The 20386-nt window shown below is 35.0% G+C and overlaps 1 protein-coding gene across 1 annotated transcript in view; it reads left to right on the top strand.

The window, feature by feature from the left end:
* Window positions 1-20083, top strand: part of dhx16 (DEAH (Asp-Glu-Ala-His) box polypeptide 16) — a 32038-nt gene extending 11955 nt beyond the window's left edge. Inside the window, exons 12-21 of the mRNA XM_056473647.1 lie at window positions 1010-1108; window positions 1682-1834; window positions 3772-3912; window positions 4191-4353; window positions 7535-7653; window positions 10755-10822; window positions 12479-12641; window positions 15958-16119; window positions 17773-17946; window positions 19739-20083. Of these exons, the coding sequence (XP_056329622.1) occupies window positions 1010-1108; window positions 1682-1834; window positions 3772-3912; window positions 4191-4353; window positions 7535-7653; window positions 10755-10822; window positions 12479-12641; window positions 15958-16119; window positions 17773-17946; window positions 19739-19867 (1371 nt within the window). The 3' untranslated portion in view covers window positions 19868-20083. The remainder of the gene's footprint in view (window positions 1-1009; window positions 1109-1681; window positions 1835-3771; window positions 3913-4190; window positions 4354-7534; window positions 7654-10754; window positions 10823-12478; window positions 12642-15957; window positions 16120-17772; window positions 17947-19738) is intronic.
* The last annotated feature ends 303 nt before the right edge of the window (window positions 20084-20386 follow it).

The raw sequence follows: 20386 nt of genomic DNA on the forward strand, positions 1-20386 counted from the left end.
CTAATTACAATCAATAATACATAATTACATCCAACTAAACATAATCGGCATTCTAGTAAGTAGTACATGTAGTTAAGTAATATTACTCAGTAGTTAAATGAATAGTTACACTGTAAAATTGACACCACCTAAAAATCCTTTATTTACCCTAGTAAATAAAAAAAGTAGTCGTCATCGTAGTAGTCATAGTTGTTATAGTAGTAGTAGTAGTAGTCGTAGTTGTCGTCGTCATAATAGTAATCTTGTCATTGTAGTAGTAGTAGTCATAGTTGTAGTAGTAGTAAAATCATTTATTAACCCTAGTAAATAAAAAAGTAGTCGTTGTAGTAGTAGTAGTAGTCGTTGTGGTAGTAGTATTCATAGTTGTAGTAGTAGTAGTAGTCATCGTCATAGTAGTAATTGTAGTAGTAGTCATAATTGTAGTCGTACTGGTAGTAGTAGTAGTCATAGTTGTAATAGTAGTTGTACAAGTAATAGTAGTTGTAGTAGTCATAGTTGTTGTAGTAGTAGTAGTAAAATCATTTATTAACCCTAGTAAATAAAAAATGTAGTTGTCGTAATAGTAGTAGTAGACGTCAAAGTAGTCATAGTTGTTGTAGTAGTAATAGTCATAGAAGTAGTAGTCATAGTTGTAGTAGTAGTCATAGTTGTAGTTGTCATAGTTGTAGTCGTACAAGTAGTAGTTGTAATAGTAGTCATAGTTGTAGTAGTCGTTGTAGTTGTAGTCGTAATAGTTGTAGTAGTAGTCGTCATAGTTGTATTAGTAGTAGTAGCCATCATAGAAGTAGTTGTAGTCGAAGTCTTCGTTGTATTACTAGTAGTCGCCGTAGTAGTAGTCGTTATCGTCGTAGTAGTCATAATAATAATAATAATTAGCAGAATTTAAATAATAGTCTTTATACTTTATTGGTCATAATTTCTCTGACACAGTGTATGAATCCTGTTTGGTCAAATGTCTGATCTGTTTTGCATTGATTTGATTCATTTATCACCTGTCTTTTGATTTCAGGCTCCAGAAGCCGATTATCTGGAAGCCTGTGTAGTGTCAGTGCTGCAGATCCACGTCACTCAGTCGCCAGGAGATGTACTGGTCTTCCTCACGGGACAGGTCAGTCCTTCACACTCAGGCTGTTTATAGTTCATGTTTCCCTTGTGGGTGGACATAAGCAGTCTTTTTCAGCGCATTAAACTATTAAAAAGAGCTGTGTTGAGCCTATACACAACATGTGCTAAAGAGATTTTCCAATACGTCAACACTGATATTTCCGTGATGCAGGCGCCTTTCCAGTGCAGCATGGTGGCTCAGTGGGTAGCACTGTCGCCTCACAGCCAGAAGGTCGCTGGTTCGAGTCCTGACTGGGCCAGTTGGCATTTCTGTGTGGAGTTTGCATGTTTTCCCTGTGTTCGCGTGGGTTTCCTCTGGGTGCTCCGGTTTCCCCCGCAGTCTAAAGTCATGCGCTAAAAGTGAATTGGATGAACTAAAATGGCCGTAGTGTATAAGTGCATGTGTCAATGAGAATTTATGGGTGTTTCCCAGTACTGAGTTGCAGCTGGAATGACATTCGCTGTGTAAAACATATGCCGGAATAGTTGGCAGTTCATTCAGCTGTGGCGACCTCTGATAAATAAGGGACTATTTTCGTTGATATTATTGACAATTAATTTTTTCTTGGTTTTGCAGGAGGAGATCGAGGCATGCTGTGAACTTCTACAGGAGAGATGTAGACGATTGGGTTCAAAGATATCTGAGCTTCTTGTTTTGCCCATCTATGCCAACCTGCCCTCAGACATGCAAGCCAAGATCTTCAACCCCACTCCGCCTGGAGCACGCAAAGTAAGAACAGCAAAACCCTAGACTGCCAGCAGGGGGCAGCATGTATGTACAAGTCTCCACATATTTGGGTCAAAATATGGGCCATTTTGCAGGTGTTTAGTTACCGTTGTAAGTAATTTTATAAGGTGTGAGTAATTTTATAAGCACATCAAGTATTATTAAGTATCTAAGTAATGTGCGTTGAAAATAAGATGTCAAAATATGGATAAAAATCATGTTCAATGGAATTTTCATGTCAATTTATAACCTGAATTGCGGTAATTGTACTGAAGTAAATGTGATTTTTAAATCCTAAACACGTCAAAAATAAGAAGAAATACAAGTTTTTTTTTTAGAGGTAACTGCAATCTAGCAAAGTTGAAAGCTTTAAAATGACAATTGATTTGTATTTGTGCGTTTGATTCTCAAAGAGAGTCTTTTAATATGATATTATTATTCTAAACTGACCTGACAGGATTAATTTGATACAAACTATTGCACTGAATGACCTTATCGAGGGCGTTTCTTCTGAATCAAAATTGTGGTCAAATGTATTAGAGATAGACCTGTGATTTAAAAATGTCGTCTAATTAATGACATGATGTGCTGAATAATCGAATTAATCTCACTTAAATAACAAGATTTGCTCTTCAGTGTTTGGACAATCAGTGGTGAAAATTAAACAACACTGAACTGAGCTAAACTGAACTCAAACTCTGATAACTGCACTGACACAGTTTCAATTTGCTAGAACTTCTTTGTTAAGCTGCTTTGACACAATCTACATTGTAAAAGCGCTATAGAAATATAGATTAATTAAATTGAATTGAGTTATAAGCTTATGCCTTTTTCTACAGCTCAGTGTAGAGTCGAGGTTGAAGTAAAATACTTAATTTGGGCATAAAATTCACTGTTCAGTATATTTTCGGGTGTTTAAGCCACGGTTTGGTTCATTTTCAGTATGGCTAAATAGAAGAAAATGCAGAACTTCAAATTGCTCGTCTTTTTTTGTTATTATTATTGTTAACAGCTGTGAACATCGATAGGTTTTTGACCCATTTACTAGTTGATTCAGTCTTTCTTGACAGACGCTTTTATCAAACATTGAAGGAAACAAAACAAAGTCATGCAAATTCATATGCAAATGTTGTTGTTGCTCTTGTTTTTTTTTTTTTTTTTTAGTTTGCTTCATAGACAATCTTGATAAATATTCCAAACACTGAATATGGATTTCCTGGTGCATGTTTTTTTTTTTTTTTAACAACAATTTTTATTTTAGATATTATCATTTCATTTCAAATTTTCATTAATTTTCCTTCGGTTTAGTCTCTATTTCAGAGGTCGCCACAGCGGAATGAACCGCCAACTATTCCAACCTATGTTTTACGCAGCGAATGCTGCAACCCAGTACTGGGAAACACCCATACACTCTCATTCACACTCACACTACAACCAATTTCATACATGCATTCATCCGTTCATTTTTCATTCGGCTTAGTTCCTTTATTCACCTGGGGTCACCACAGTGGAATGAACCGCCAACTTATTCAGCATATGTATTACACAGCGCATGCCCTTCCAGCTGCAATCCAGTACTGGGAAACACCCATACACTCTCACATGCACTACAGCCAATTTAGTATATTCAAAAAACAGGCTGCCTTTCATAGGCAAGGCAAGAGGTCATCCCCTTTATCCACTGAGAGACACCAGGACTGTCTTCTTTTTTCCAAGAACACGCAACTACACGTTTAGCTTCCAGTGAACATAAAATGAACAGCAGTCTTTTATGTTTGGTCACATTAAAAGTTCAATGAACAAATATGCAAGATACACGAGCTGGGGTCAAGAGGAATTACTTTACCAATTATTTGACTTTCAGTATTTTAACACAAAAGCAATCCTGACTCATATTTTGGTGTGTGTTTTTTTTATTTATTAAATTTTTTGTTTTTCAGGTTGTAGTGGCCACAAATATTGCAGAGACATCTCTCACCATCGACGGCATCATCTATGTGATCGATCCAGGTTTCTGCAAGCAAAAGAGCTACAATGCAAAAACAGGAATGGAGTCTCTCATTGTCACTCCCTGTTCACGGGTAGGAAAATGGAATTATTCTGACACAATTATCTTTTAATTACCTAAATATATTATATTTGAAAAATCCAGACACTTTTTCTGGTTGTATATAATTAATCAAACATGTTCACTTTTTGTTTATGTAAAATAGTTCTAATATCGACCATGTGTACTGGAAATGTTAAAATAAGTTTGTGTTACTGTTGTAAATCTATATGCTATGATGAACTTTTGTATTGAATATGTTGTTTTTCATAAGAATTAAGTGTTAAGTGATCGTGTTTTATTATGACGCAGGCCTCAGCCAATCAGAGAGCAGGCCGTGCAGGCAGAGTGGCTGCTGGAAAATGTTTTCGGCTGTACACTGCCTGGGCCTTTAAACATGAGATGGAGGAGACCACTGTCCCTGAGATCCAGAGAACAAACCTGGGCAATGTGGTTCTGCTGCTCAAAAGTCTTGGTAAGAATGAATGAATCAGGTTTTTTGTGAAGTGGAGTAAAACGTACCTGTGAAATATTAAGACACATAAGCAGTATTTAAACATGCATGAAAACCATTGCATTTAATACAAAATATAAAAAAATAAGTGACAGTGTTTAAACAGGGTTCCCATGCTTCTTGACAGTTCTTAAAATTACCTGAATTTAAGACATATGGATTCAAGGCATAGAACGTACTTAAAATCCAACATGGGTCCTTGAAAGTGCTTGAATTAAATTTGAAATTAAATTTGTTTATGATTTTATTTCAACAACTGTGCTCAATTTAAATTTGAATCTTGTTCAAAAACACTGACAAATAATCACATTTTATCAATATTTCAGAAACCGTATTTAAGCATTACCAGTATTGAATTCAACAAATTTCATTAAAGTTCTTTAAAAATGACTTTTTAAAACTTCACTCGGACATTTTTAATGCAAATTTAAATGTAAATTAAATGTTAAGTACAGTAAGGACTTTCATGGTGAAACATATGCTGGAGTGTGAATTACAAGGGTGCTTGATTTAAAATTAAAGGCGCTTTAAAAGTCCCTGAAAGTCTGTTTGTAAAAATGTGGGAATCCTGTTTTAAAGAGATTTTTTTTTTACAAAGTATGGCAAAATTAAGACAGTTGTGCATTAAAGTTATAGTAAAAATATTTTATACAAGAAAAGTTTGAGATTTCAGTCTGACAAAACAAGTTGTCATATCGTACCATGTAACTTTTGGCTGAGAATTGTTAGTGGATAAATTTTAGTTGATATGATGAACCTGGTAAAATGTGTAAAATATGACTTCATAAACTCAAAAATAAAAAAAGTTACTTATGTTAACCACTGCATTTATTTGATCAAAAATACGATATGAATTGTAAATGTATAAAATATTTTCACAATTAAAAGTAAAAGTTTCTAATTTAATAAATTATTATTTATGATATATTTTTTGATGGACCATATTTTCAGCCTCATTAGTTGTCAGTGTCACATGATTCTTCATAATTGATTTGAATATTAAGATTTGGTGGCTAAGAAATATTACTTAGTATCAACAGGGTATCAGCGGGGTCTTAAAAAGTCTTAAATTTCAAAAAACTAATTTTAGGCCTTAAAAAGTCTTAAATTTGTAGGTCTTAAATCGTTTTAAACAGGTATTAATTAAAAACAAAATTGTACAAGTAAAGTTACCAGCACCCATCCAATCACCAACAATCCATCTAAATATTGTATTTATATATGTAAATAAAAATTTCCCAAACGATGTTTAACAGAGCAAGGAAATGTTCACAGTATGTCTGATAATATTTTTTCTTCTGGAGAAAGTCTTATTTGTTTTATTTCGGCTAGAAAATAAAATTATTTCTTAATTTTTTAAAAACCATTTCAAGGTCAAATTATTAACCCCTTTAAGCTATATATTTTTTAGTCTACAGATAATAACCGATAGTAACCGATAGTCTACAGAACAAACCATCGTTATACAGTAACTTGCCTAATTACTCTAACCTGCTTAGTTAACCTAAATAACCTAGTTAAGCCTTTAAATGTCACTTTAAGCTGTATAGAAGTGTCTTGAAAAATATCTAGTCAAATATTATGTACTGTCATCATGGCAAAGATAAAATAAATCAGTCATTAGAAATGAGTTATTAAAACTATTGTGTTTATGTGTTTAAAAAATCTGCTCTGTTAAACAGAAATTGGAGGAAAAAATAAACAGGGGGGCTAATAATTCAGAGGGTTTAATAATCTTACTTCAACCATATACATATATAAATTGTTGGTGATTGGATTGGTGCTGGCCCGATTGGATAACTTTACTTGTACAAATTTCTAAATATATATATACACGTGTATGCAAAAAGATGTTTATTTCACAACAGCTGTTAGACATTTTACAACAAATTATCCTAATTAAATTCCTTAATTGGGAAAAGAAAACCAAAATCAATGATACAATTCCTCATGATAATAACAGCAATATAACCTTTTACATAGTCTTCCATTTACACAAATGTATTTACACTCACTATTTACAGAAGTAAGTGTGAGTGGACATAGTATTTGTAAAAGGCATGAAACTTAAGGTTTTATAACAGAAACGCATTAGGTTGAACAGGAGTCATTTGGACCAAAAGTAAACAAATACATATTTTGGATTATTTGTGTAGTTTTCTCCATAATAATTACACTTTTAACAATGTTAAACTTGTAATAAAAAAAAAGAAACATTATGTTGAGAAAAATAATGTACAACGTAATGTGTCAAAACAACTAGAGTTTTCTTGTTCTGACACATTAAAATTTGTGGTTAAGAAATAACTACAATTGTTTTATTCCAATTTCATTGTTCCAACCAGGCCATTACAAAAAATCCTTAATGTTTAGCCCCATATATTTTAAAATCTCATTCATAATGGTCTTAAAAGGGTCTTAAAAAGTTGTAAATTTGACTTGATAAAACCTGCAGAAACCCTGATCAGTTTGAAAACGAATGTGCATCTATACATATATGAAGATTTCAGATGCAAAACCTATATGTGCCATCTGGAATTTTCTTCTACAATGAGCATTTTTCTCAGCCCCTTATGTTTATGTTCAGTTATTTCACGTTAAAAGTGATGAAAACCTATATTTGCCATAAAAGTGAAATGACTTAACCTGACATACGAGCCTGAGAAGAGGATTTTGCATCTGAACTCTTCATATTTATGTAAACTCATTTCTTTTTTACTACAAAATGTAATACTTAAAAATTATATTGACATTACTGTCACTTTTAATAATTTAAATACACAGATGCTAAAGATTTATACTGTCACTCATCAAGGATACAGTATAATGATGACAATGTTTGAATGCTAAGAGTACATCTATAATAATCACCCCAGACTAGCTAGTTTAATGACCTAGAAAGTTAGCTCTGAATGACATACACACATGCTTACGTGCCCAAATACTTGATGGTGTAATTGTACTAAAGTATTAGTGTTACATGCCTTTGTAGTTATTTTTATCTTGATGGATCGTGTCAGTTATAGCAATTGAAATGTTAACGCATGTGTAAAAAGATCTGACACTCATTCTTTTTCTGAAATCAAACACACATTGTGTGCTTAAGATGTAACATGTTTTTTTTCCTTCATCTCTGCTTCAGGCATAAATGACCTGATTCATTTTGACTTTATGGATCCTCCTCCTCATGAAACGCTGGTGCTGGCTTTGGAGCAGCTGTATGCTTTAGGCGCCCTCAACCACCTCGGCGAACTCACTAAGGTGTGATTAAAAAACACACACACACATTAAAACACTTTTATATCCATATTATTATCCTATATTAGATTACATGTGGTTTTCTAAACCCTTATGAACTTGGTTGAACTCAGAATTATGTTTACTATAAAAAAGACGTAGGCAGGTGGGTGTCAATAAGGGCAAGACATGACAATGAACTGTTTAACACAGCACATAAAATAGAAACAGATTATTGATTGGGACATCAATTCTTTTCAAGAGCTGGAATTATTTTCAAGAGCTGTCCCTTCCTTACAGGAATGAGCTGTAGAACTAACTAGCTTGTCTTAAGCCCTGTTCACACTGTGAGATTTCAACTACGATTTTGTCATGTGAGACAAATTTGGGAAATCCTGAAAGATTCCTGAAATCCTGGGCTAAAATCTGTGGTCTTTGATCATTGGTTAGACATGTTCACAGACAGCTGCTTAACGCCAGTTGCGATCAGATTTTATTCCTGCGATGAAGTTCTGGCAGTGTCAAAAGATTTCAGACACTTTCCTGCAGTGTGACAACAGCTGCGATGAGCGTCAACCCAAGAACTAATAGGAGCTCCAAATTTGATGACTCAATCCATGCGACAATTCAGTGACCACGGGGAAATGTCAAAACAGTTTTTAGCCTCCTGGTTTTATCATTGAAACATGCCGCGTGCAAAATTGCCGATACAGATTGTTTACGTTTTCTGTGAGGAATCATTTCAGAATGCAGGATAGTGAAAGTGTCACAGATAGATGACGTGAAACTCCAGGGGTGTTTTTCTTTTGTGTTCATACTTCATTGTTTTTCAGTCTGACTTCATGACAGCTGAGATCTTACAGTGTGACATGGGAGCCATGTTCGTGCAGTCTGACGTGCTACAATCGTTCAGGATTATAAAAAATTGCACAGTGTCATCCGGCCTTTATATGCAGACAGGCAAACTAATCCTATACTATAGAACAGTGTTTCCCAACCATGTTCCTGAAGGCACACCAAAAGTACATCTTTTGGATGTCTCCCTTATCTGAACCATTCATTTCAGGTTTTCAAGTCTCTTCTAATGTTCTGATGATTTGATTCAGGTGTATTTGAATAGGGAGAGATTGAAAATGTGTACTGTTGGTGTGCCTTCAGGAACAGGGTTGGGAAACACTGCTATAGAATATGGTCCAACTACTTAAAGGGGTAGTTCACCCAAATATAATTTCCTTACCATTTACTAACACTCAAGTGACTCTAAACTGAATATCCAGACGTCACGCTTCCTTGGAATGTTTTAGGAAACTGCTTAAGACTCATCTTTTTATTAAAGCGTTTAATTTATGATTTATCACTGTCATTATTTAATGCAATTTGTAATTGTGCTTATTTATTGTGTTATTGAATATTGTGGTGTGACTTTTGGCTTATTTTTTGTATAACTTTATTAAGTTTGACAATGTTGCCCAAATTATAAACCCTATTACCCAAAAACCTCAGACAGATTTAGGGAAAAAAAGAGAATCATACTTTCAAATCAACTTCAAACTTCTAAAGCTTCTTCAATATCATATATATTTATAATATTTTTCACAAAGTTCAAAGACACCTCTCAGATATCACACAGTTCAGAGGATCTCTTTCATATTACATATGTGAGGTTTTCAAGAGCTAAACATGTTATTAAGTTTTAGCGATTAGCCTTTTTTCCAACACAAAGCAATGAACGTCTTAAATTAAACATGGATCAACCAATTTTCTTTCTGTAGTAGAGAAAGAACAACTGTCTTCATACATATTGACTAAAGACTTTTCCTTTATTAATTGGATTTTGTGTTATTTTGGCTTTGGTTGCATTTTTTATTTATGTTTTACATGTTGCAGCACTTTGAGATTAAGAACAGTGCATCATAAATCAAATCTATTATTATTTTATTGTAATTTTTTTCTTCTGTTGAACACACAACCAAATATTCTGAAGAATATTGGGAAATAACATCCATTGACCTCTAGAGCAGGAGCAAAATGGATGTCAATGGCTGCTATTTTCAAACAGTCTTCAAAATCTCTTTGTGTGTGTTCAACAGGAGAAAGAAAGTCAAACAGGTTTTAAACAAGTGGAGAGTGAATAAATGATGACAGAATTTACATTTTTGGGTTTACTATTTCTTAATTTTATTTAGTAAATTAGACAATAATAGCTGTGGGTTAAAAATATGCTGATTGTGACAGTGTAAATGTGATGCAAATATATTTTATTTATTCATTTTATTTCTATATATCTATTTGAATAATTATATACTGAAGAATGTTAATTGTATCTAATTAATTAATAGCAAAAGTGCCTTAAAGCTGAAGTTGGGGAACTAGTTTGGCATAGTTTTTTCTTTTTAAATGGAGGAAAATGTTTGATTAATCACTTATGGAAATCTTCCAACATCTAGCTTGCACCATCCAGGCCTTTGATCAGTGTTAATGTCATCAAAGAAATTGGCTTGACACAAAGAAAGTTGACAGGTCTGCTGCGCCAGTAGCGTGACTGAATGCATGTGCTTCATTCCACTCATACTCATGCTGTGGATAATAAGAAAAATTCATGTTGGTTATATTTATCTTTTTGACTGTTTTGGTCTTGTCAGCAATAATGTGCTGTTCTTTCATTAGATGAGCAGATCAGATCATACACATTCAATCAGTCACTGTTACTAGCACAGAAGATTTCTTTGTGTCAAGCTGTAGACAACTAATATTTTTCAGCCTTATTTTCATTGACAAACTTAAAGGGATGGTTCACCCAAAACTGAAACCTCATTTACTCACCGTTTACTTTTTCTAAACCTGTTTGAGTTTCTTTCTTCTGTTAGACTGCAAATAAGATGTTTTGAATAAGGCTGAAAACCTGTATCCATTAACTTCCATAGTATTTGTTTTTCCTATTATGGAAGTCAATGGTAACAGGTTTTCAGCATTATTAAAATATCTTATTATAAATATCCAATTATCTTAAACTCTTAAAGGTTTATAAGAACTCGAAGGAGAGTAAACTTTGAGTAAATTTTTTATTTTTGGGTGAAGTATCTCTTTAAAACTGCCTTTGACCTGTATTTGTTTTCTTTTTATAGCTTGGCCGAAGAATGGCTGAACTTCCTGTTGACCCGATGCTGAGTAAAATGATTCTGGCTTCAGAACAGTAAGTCTAATCTTTCAAAAAACATCCATAATTTTGTTTTTCAGGGTGTCCCCAGGGTAATAAAAAGTATAGAAAGTCAACTTAGAGAAATTTAAAGCCCTTAAAAAGTCTTGGATGCTATTTTACAAGGTATTAAATTATGTGTCAGTATGCTAAAGTTTGCCTGAATTTAATCTGTGAGTATTGCAATGATGTGTAGTTTATGAAATTGATAAAATCCTACTTAATTTGACATCACACTGCTTTGTTTATTGCAGTAGCCAAGGAAACACGGTCATTCCTTCTGTTGTGGATGCTGGATTTTTAAAATATCATTTTAGTTTAGGATTCATTTCTTACAATCAGTATTTAGTAAATACACTCACTGGCCACTTTATTAGATACACCTTACTAGTAGCGGGTTGGACCCCGTTTGCCTTCCGAATCGTCTTAGCCATTCGTGGCATACATTCAACATTTTAGTGGAAATATTCCTCAGGGATTTTGGCCAATTTTGACATGATAGCATCACACAGTTGCTGCAGATTTGTCAGCTGCCATTTTAGTAACTCATTGTCATGTTCAAGAAACCAGTCTGAGATGATTCGTGCTTTATGACATGGTGCGTTATCCTGCTGGAAGTAGCCATCAGCAGATGAGTACACTGTGGTCATAAAGGGATGGACATGGTCAGCAACAATACTCATGTAGGCTGTGGCGTTGACACGATGCTCAATTGGTACTAATGGGCCCAAAGTGTGCCAAGAAAATAACCCCCACACCATTACACCACCACCACCAGCCTGAACTGTTGATACAAGGCAGGATGGAACCATGTTTTCATTTTGTTGATGCAAAATTCTGACCCTACCATCCAAACGTCCCAGCAGAAATCGAGACTCATCAGACCAGGCAACGTTTTTTCAAATCTTCTATTGTCCAATTTTGGCAAGCCTGTGTGAATTATAGGCTTAGATTTCCGTTCTTAGCTAACAGGAGTTGCACTTGGTGTGGTCTTCTGCTGCCCATCATGGTGTAGCCCATCTGCCTCAAGTTTGGACGTGTTGTGCATTCAGTGATGCTCTTCTGCAGACCTCGATTGTAATGAGTGGTTATTTGAGTTACTGTTGGCTTTCTATCACCTCGAACCAGTCTGGCCATTCTCCTCTGACCTATGGCATTAACAAGATATTTGCGCCCACAGAACTGCCGCTCACTGGATATTCTCTCTTTTCAGACCATTCTCTGTAAACACTAGAGATGGTTGTGCATGAAAATCAGCAGTTTCTGAAATACTCAGACCAGCCCGTCTGGCACCAACAACCATGCCATGTTCAAACTGACTTAAATCATCTTTCTTCCCCATTCTGATGCTTTGTTTGAACTGCAGCAGATCATCTTGACCATGTTTACATGCCTAAATGCATTGAGTTGCTGACATGTAATTGGCTAATTAGAAATTTGCATTAACAAGCAGCTGGACAGGTGTACCTAATAAAGTGGCCGGTAAGTGTATATTGTTATTTAAAATGTTGCTACCAAAAGTGGTGATGAGGTCTTAAAATGCATGAAAGGAGTCTTTGAAAAGATCTTAAAAGGTTTTTATTTTCACACTGATTTCTGTATGTATTCTATTTTCGTTGTTCATTGATTGTTCATTGATCTGTCTTTCTGAAGATATAAGTGCTCTGAGGAGGTTTTGACCATCGCGGCCATGCTGTCAGTGAACAACTCCATCTTCTACCGGCCCAAGGACAAAGTGGTCCATGCCGACAATGCTCGGATGAACTTTGTGGTACCAGGAGGAGATCACCTAGTGCTGCTTAATGTATATACACAGGTGTGTTTATGAGTGTAGTGCTCGAATCAGAAATCAATCTGATAGCTGAGGCTTTGCACGTTTTTTATGACCTGCCAAGTGTGTAAAGTGATCCGTTTTGTTATTGTCAATCTCATTTAGTGTGACTTCCTTATGGGAGACGTGCAGCAGGCAGATAGTCGAACAGGTTCTGCAAGATCGTGCAGGCATGTGTGGGTACATGTAGATACTGTGGCGGGAAGTTCTTGTCTTGAACAAATATAACTCTGGAATGAACAATGTTTTGTAAGAATGATTAAAAGTCAGTTCCAGCACAGCATTTGGGCACTCGCATGTAAACTGGAAAACTACAGAATTGCTTAATGAGTGATCAGGTTGTGTTTGGAAAACATTCATTACGGTTAAATTATTCCATGAACTGTTAACCTCATGATTCCCAATTGGCTGGAAGGTGAAATTAAATCGTTTTAATTGTTTAATCATAAATAAAAGGTAGCTCCAGTCAGTTTTGATCACCATTAATAATAATATAATAAACCCTCTAGCCTCAAATGTTAGTAGCAACCATAGTAACTCACTGACAGTTGCCTACTTGCTGTGTGCTACAGGGATTTTAATGCACTTCGTAGAGACCATGTCAGGTTTTATTTTATTTTTTCACCGTTATGCATTTAATATTCACTTCAAATGACACTTCAATGATTGATTATACCTGATTCATTTGTGTTTGACTTTTAAATCTCAAACAAGTTTTTCTTATAGTCAGTTGAACCTTTGGAACTCACCCATGCTTATTTTTTTGTTTTATATAATACCTTATATTTTCATTTATTTTCTTTTTGGCTTAGTCCCTTTATTAATCTGGGGTCGCCACCGCAGAATGAACCTCCAACTTATCCAGCATGTGTTTTTTACGCAGTGGATGCCCTTCCAGTTGCAACCCATCACTGGGAAACATCCATACACACTCATTCACACACACGCACACTACGGACAATTTAGCCCCCAGTGCATGCTAAAGGTCCATGTTCAATGAAGCCAACAGAACATCGTCTGCGAATAACAGAGATGAAATCCTGTTCCAGCAGATGCTTCACAAAATTGCGTGTAAGGGGGGAAATACGTCAAACTTAATGAAACATTTGAGGGCTCATGGAATCCACTTAAAGGCAGAGGAATGCACTGTCTTTGACAGCTTGCGACATCATCTGGCACTTTTAGTGATTATGTTTACATGGACATCAGTAATATGAATAAGACAATAATATATTAAGGTGTTTATATGAGTTGCCTTTTGATTGTTTCTTTAATTTTCCAATTTTACATGTTATAAGCGCATGGATCGAATAACGTAACCACGCTATCCAACGTAGACTCTTAATCAGAGTATTGTCATAATCTTATTAAAATCTGAGTTTTGGTGTTTATGTAAATGTGCTCAGTGACGACTCAATCCCCAACATCACAGCCTTACCACAGTTTAGTAGTAAGCTAATGTAATATTAATTTTATAATGCAAATCTTGCATTCATGCTAACACACAACTGATCAAAAGAAAAGTAATGCAATTCAAATAAATAAAATTTGAGTTGATATATACTTTAAATTTAAAATATATTGTTATAATTGCAATTAAACAATATAGTTAAAATTTTGAGTCATCACCATAATTTTGTGGCTCAAAAGTGTTGGTTCAGGCACCGTTTTGGCACCAGAATCCTTTTAAAAGTATCGATTTACAGTAGCACAGGTATCGAAATAACCCCAAGCAATACCCAAGCCTAATTACTTTAGTCAATTAGAATTTTATAAACTTACTATAAACAACAAACAGTTTCAAATTGTGAACAGAATATACATTTCAAAAAAACTGGTAGCTAATTACACCTTAATCACCTCAAACTACAAATTTAGGAGTCAAAACCTAATCGTACTCTATCGTAACAATCTGTGTTGTCTAGACTTTTCTTTTTTACTTCAGAATTTTTTGAAACGTAAAAATAGCAAAGAAGAAACTAATAAAGAAATCAAAAACAATACAAAACTAGTTTAACTTGTATTCTATGAAGAAGCATAAACTGAAAGCGTATATATGCTTTAGCATAAGCTAAACCCTGTTAACTGCTTGTATTTGTTAATGTGTACATCTATTATTGCCAGAACAAAAGATGTTTTCAGTTGTCTCACTTTTTATTTCTTGATTGGTAGAAAGCCGCTTCATGTTCAGTTTCAAACTAACTAAATAACGATTCACAAATTGTTGAGGGAGTTCGAAACACTGACTCATAAGCAGTGATGGGAATAACTCTTTTCAGTAACAAGCAATAAATTGAATTACTGTTTACCCCGTTATAATGCCATTACTGACAATAAAATATACGTGTTACTATAATTGAGAACACCGAAGCGGTTTTCACGCATGCAGCATCTCTCTCAGCCATATGGCGTCTCTTTTTGTGTGTGTATGCGTGTGTGCATAGCGTGCGTGCGTGTGCTCGTTCGTTCGATGAATGGTGTACATAAATGTTGAATGTGGTGTAACTGAGAATGTGCTGATTGACTAAGACAGAGTACATTTCCATCTTTTTGCCAATCAGAGAAAGAGTAGGGAAGGTGTTCACACAAGCACAGTCTGTCACGCACACACCAACGACCAGGACTCAGAAAGATGGCAAATCCAACAAGTTCAAAGGTAGCATTCGCAAACTGGAAATATAAGCACTACTTTTCCCTCGTTGAGGTGAAAGGCAAGAATGTTTATGTGTTGTGCATCTTATGCCCAGGAAAAGCGGTGACAAGTAATTCTAATCTAATGAAGCACCTCACGTCGTCACATGCCACCACAAAATTAGTGGTTACACAGGTGATAACGTGAACTCTGCTACCAGAGGAGACAAAGCCACGTTTTCTCAACTGCAAACACTTATTACTCAGACAGAATTAAACAAAATAATATCTAGATATATCGTTGAGGATACGCTACTGTTGTCTCTCACATTGTCCCACAACAACATTAAAATATTGTAGATTGGTGCACAGGGTTTTAGATTTATTTTATATTCTTTTGACATTAGATCTTTTTTAATTAAGAGTTAATTTCCCTGGTAATCAGTTACTTTTATAATTATGTAACTCAGTTACTATTTCTGAAAAATAACTATAACTAATAACTTTTTTCAAAGGAACGTGGCCAACACTGCTCATAAGTGAGTCTTGCAAATATTTGTGACTGATTCAGTAATAAGAATATGTTAAATGGGTTTATAGGAGTCTGTGATCATGCAATTATTGTTGCCATGAAAGAAAAATGTGTTTATTTTCTCTCTTTCTCTGTCAGTGGGTCGAGAGCGGTTACTCTACTCAATGGTGCTTTGAAAACTTCATCCAGTTTCGCTCCATGAAGAGAGCTCGAGATGTACGAGATCAGCTGGAGGGGTTGATGGACAGGATTGAGGTGGAACTGTGCAGCTCCAATGGTGACAGCATGCCCATCCGCAAGGTGATTTCCTCATTTACCTTTACATTGCTTCCTTTTACACATTTCCTCCATTGATATTGTGCTTCAAGCCTGCTGCTTTGCATGTGATTATTATCTTAACTTTATGAACCTGGAATTTAGCGTTGTAGACTCGCTTATTGGCCTGAAGATGTGGCTAAAAAGATTGAAGTAGAATTTATGGAGCGTAAATCATTCTATGGCACCAGAGTTTTTGGTCTAGGTTACAGCTTTTGTTGAAGGTAGAGCAAACAAACGTCACAAATTTGAAGAGTGAATCAGTGTCTTGCATATATTTGTTTTTCAGTACTTCCTGAAAGAGACTTGTGGCACTATGAATCATCAGTATTTAAAGACATGATTTTGACATTAGAACATTCCTGCAGGGAGACCAACACAGTAGCTGAATGCATACATACACTTTGACTGTGTTTGCTACATTAAGCAGATGCTTTACTGTTTTTAAAGGTGTTTGGAAATGATGAATCAGGTTAGGTGACTAAGAATAATTCCTGATATGAGTAACAACAATGTGCACAAATCCAACTTCACTGATTTCAGCCTTAATAGAAGAAAATGGTGGATCATTCAGATGTGATGAATCAGGCTTATGTACACATTTGACTATAGAATGCCATAATCGACCTATCAGAATTAAGTATTTCATAGCACTGTACGTATTTGTCTTTAGAATTTTATAATTGGCCAATCAGAATCAACAATTTTAGAGGACTGTACATATTTCACTATAAAATGCTTCAGTTGACCAATCAGAATTAAGTATTTCTGCGCACTGTACATATTTGACTATAAAATGACACAATCAACTAATCAGAATAAGGATTTTTGAGCACTGTACATATTTGACTATAGAATGTCACAATTGACCAATCAGATTAAATTATTTCAGAGCACTGTATATCTTTGACTGTAGAATGTGACAATTGACCAATCAGAATTAAGTTATTCAGAGGACTGCACCAGTTTGACTATATTGATCGAATGCCACAGTCGACCAATCAAAATTAAGGATTTCAGAGAACTGTACATATTTGGCTATAGAATGCCACAATTAACCAATCAGAATTAAGTATTTTAGAGCACTGTATATATTTGACTCTAGAATGCTACAGTTGACCAATCAGATTCAAGGATTTCAGAGCACTGTACATATTTTACTATAGAATGCTACAATCAACCAATCAGAATTAAGTATTTCTGAGCACTGTACACATTTGACTACAGAATGCTACAATTGACCAATCAGAATTAGGTATTTCACAGCACTGTACACATTTGACTATAGAATGCCTCAATTGACCGATCAGAATTAAGTATTTCATAGCACTGTACGTATTTGACCATAGAATGCTACAATTGACCAATCAGAATCAACGGTTTCACAAAACTGTGCATATTTGACTATAGAATGCTACAGTTGACCAATCAGAATTAAGTATTTCTGAGCACTGTACATATTTGACTATAGAATGCTACAATCAACCAATCAGAATCAAGGATTTTTAGAGAACTGTACATATTTGACTATAGAATGCCACAACTGACAAATCAGAATTAGGTTATTCTGTTTAATAAACTTCTACATTACAATGAAATTTACCTTAATGTTTGTGTTATTTATTTTTCTTCTTTCAGGCAGTAACTGCGGGATATTTCTACCATACAGCACGATTAAGTAAAGGGGGATATAAAACGGTAAAACACCAGCAGACAGTTTACGTCCATCCCAACAGCTCACTGTTTGAGGAGCAGCCGCGCTGGATGATCTACCATGAGCTGGTCTTCACCACCAAAGAGTTCATGAGACAGGTGAATACAGCCTTCACTTTGTTTGTCTTTTTCACTCTTGAGGTTAGCGATGTGAACAGACAGGTTTTTAGTCACTTATGAGCCTGTAAAAAACACAACAACACCCTTAAGACAAACAAGCTTCCTTTCTGAATATTTCTGAAACAAAAAATGATAAGAAAAGAGTTTTTTAAGATGAGTCAAAATAACCTTTTTATTTCATTCTTCTTTGGCAGAAAAACAATTGCATTACGTGAAATAAATTTATGAAATTTGTGAAATAAAGGGAAAAAGTAAATATTGTGAGTCAGAATAGGTGGAGAAAGTGAGATATGTAAAGAATTGCAAGGGGAAAAATACAAAAATGTGAGATGCCAACTCTTAAACTGGAGTTGAAGACTTGTTGAAGAGTTTTTTTTTTAACCGATCCGATCTCGAGACCAAAATTCTGAGTATCGACCGATATAGATTGAGTGATTGACTGAGATGGAGAAACTGAAAGCTTGTCTGAAATTTATTTTTTTTTTTTTCTGAAAAATTTGTTTCGTTTGGTATAATTTGTTGATTTAATGTATTTTTAGTTGATCAGTTATCTACAAAATAAACAAGAATGTTTGAGGTGAAGTTTAAAACAAGGTCCACTTATAGGCCTATGCTTCAGCGCACAAACTGACAAACAGGTCTGTTAAATAAAATGTTAATATAAATAAAGTTACAGTGAAATATTCACCATTTCAGAGTAGCCTATATTAAATTTTAAAAAAGCGAAATCATTTTTTGTTAATGACAGTCCATATTGCGCCCGTCAGTTTCACTTTTATTAATTTAATCAACTACTTTTACCACAGTGAGCCAGGGTTAACATCTATTCACAGCACTGACAGTATTTCCCTCTGAAGAATAAACTCATTCGGAAGAATGAGAGAACAGAAACTCATTGTGAGAATATTTTTACTGAGTGGCGCTTCATTTACTGAGTGATACATCACTTAGACACAGGGCGCAGTCCTCCGGTATCCGCGAACACTTCCAAAACAGCAGCACAAAGGGATGAAATCAGTGCGTTGCCCAATGTATTATTGAGTCTTTTCTCATTTAAAGTTTCAGGCAGGCCTGCTTTGTGTGTGAAAAGCAGGTAATAACCATCTCTACTCCAGTATTGCGAATACGATCTGCTGATCCAACAGACGTAACATGATTTACAAACAGCAGTGAATTCCATGTTGCAGGTCAAAATGAACCCATTTAATGTAAGACTAAATGCATTTCTCCACTGATTATTTAAACTAACAGGAACAAATAGTCTTGGAGAAACTTTTTCGTGTTGTCATGAACAAGACATGCAATTTGAATTGTGAATAAATGGAGAATGATTGAAAGGCGCAGCTGTGTGAAGCGCTGAACTGAACATGAATTTAAGCAGTTGAATATTCATCTATACTTCACATTAAGCTATAGAATGGCTTCAAAACATTTGGGATATAGTAGGCCTACATGACCACTTTCTAGTGCCTTATAATAGGCTACCTTCATGGCTTTTATTGGCTCATAAATGACACAGAATACAGCGCACGTGCAAGATCGAATTTGGATCAGTACCAGCCGGCCGATACCCTCTCCAGCAAAATATGTGGTATGGTACCGATATCCGATCCAAGTATCGGGATCGATGCATCCCTAGAATAAAGTGAGAATTTCAAGACAGAGAGTCAGATTTCTGAGAAAAATGATGGGATTTAAATGATAAACACTTAATATTTCTTCATAAAATATAAAAATCAGCTTCATTCTAAAGGTTTGACGTTTCTTTCAGGTGATCGAGATTGAAAGCGGCTGGCTGCTGGAAGTGGCTCCTCACTATTACAAGAACAAAGAGCTGGAGGACAGCAGCAGTAAGAAAATGCCCCGAAAACAAGGCAAAGCCCGCGAAGAACTGGGTTGATTGTCAGATAAGATGAGAAAAGAGACTCTTCCACCTAATATTACTTCACAAACAGTAAGAGATCAGCAATGTGGGTCAGTGTTGAATGACCATAACAGTCTCCTTTTGCTAATTTGCTGATCTATAGAAAGTATTTTGGAGACTCTTGATTTTATGTTTCAGCTAACAGTGTTTTCATGTGTTTGAATGAGGAAATATATTTTTTGATTACAGATATGCATGTGCTTTTGTATTATTATTATTGTTATTATTATTATTATTTATATACTGATATGACATATAGCTTTTTGAAGAAATATGGCTGGATCTGAAGGTTATTGAAGATGATTAATATAAAAAACAACACTGTCAAAGCTTTTGATGTTCAGGAAAGAGATCCAGAAGAAAAATAAGGATATTATTAGGATAAAATGATGCAGTGTTTAACTATGGGTTTATCCGTATGAAAGGAGAAGGTTGTATTACAGAAAGGTTAATAAGTTACAACAGCCACTCCCTGTAGATTGTCGAAATATTTGC

The sequence above is a fragment of the Danio aesculapii genome, chromosome 15, assembly GCF_903798145.1.
Source record: "Danio aesculapii chromosome 15, fDanAes4.1, whole genome shotgun sequence".
In the NCBI taxonomy this organism is placed as follows: Eukaryota; Metazoa; Chordata; class Actinopteri; order Cypriniformes; family Danionidae; genus Danio; species Danio aesculapii.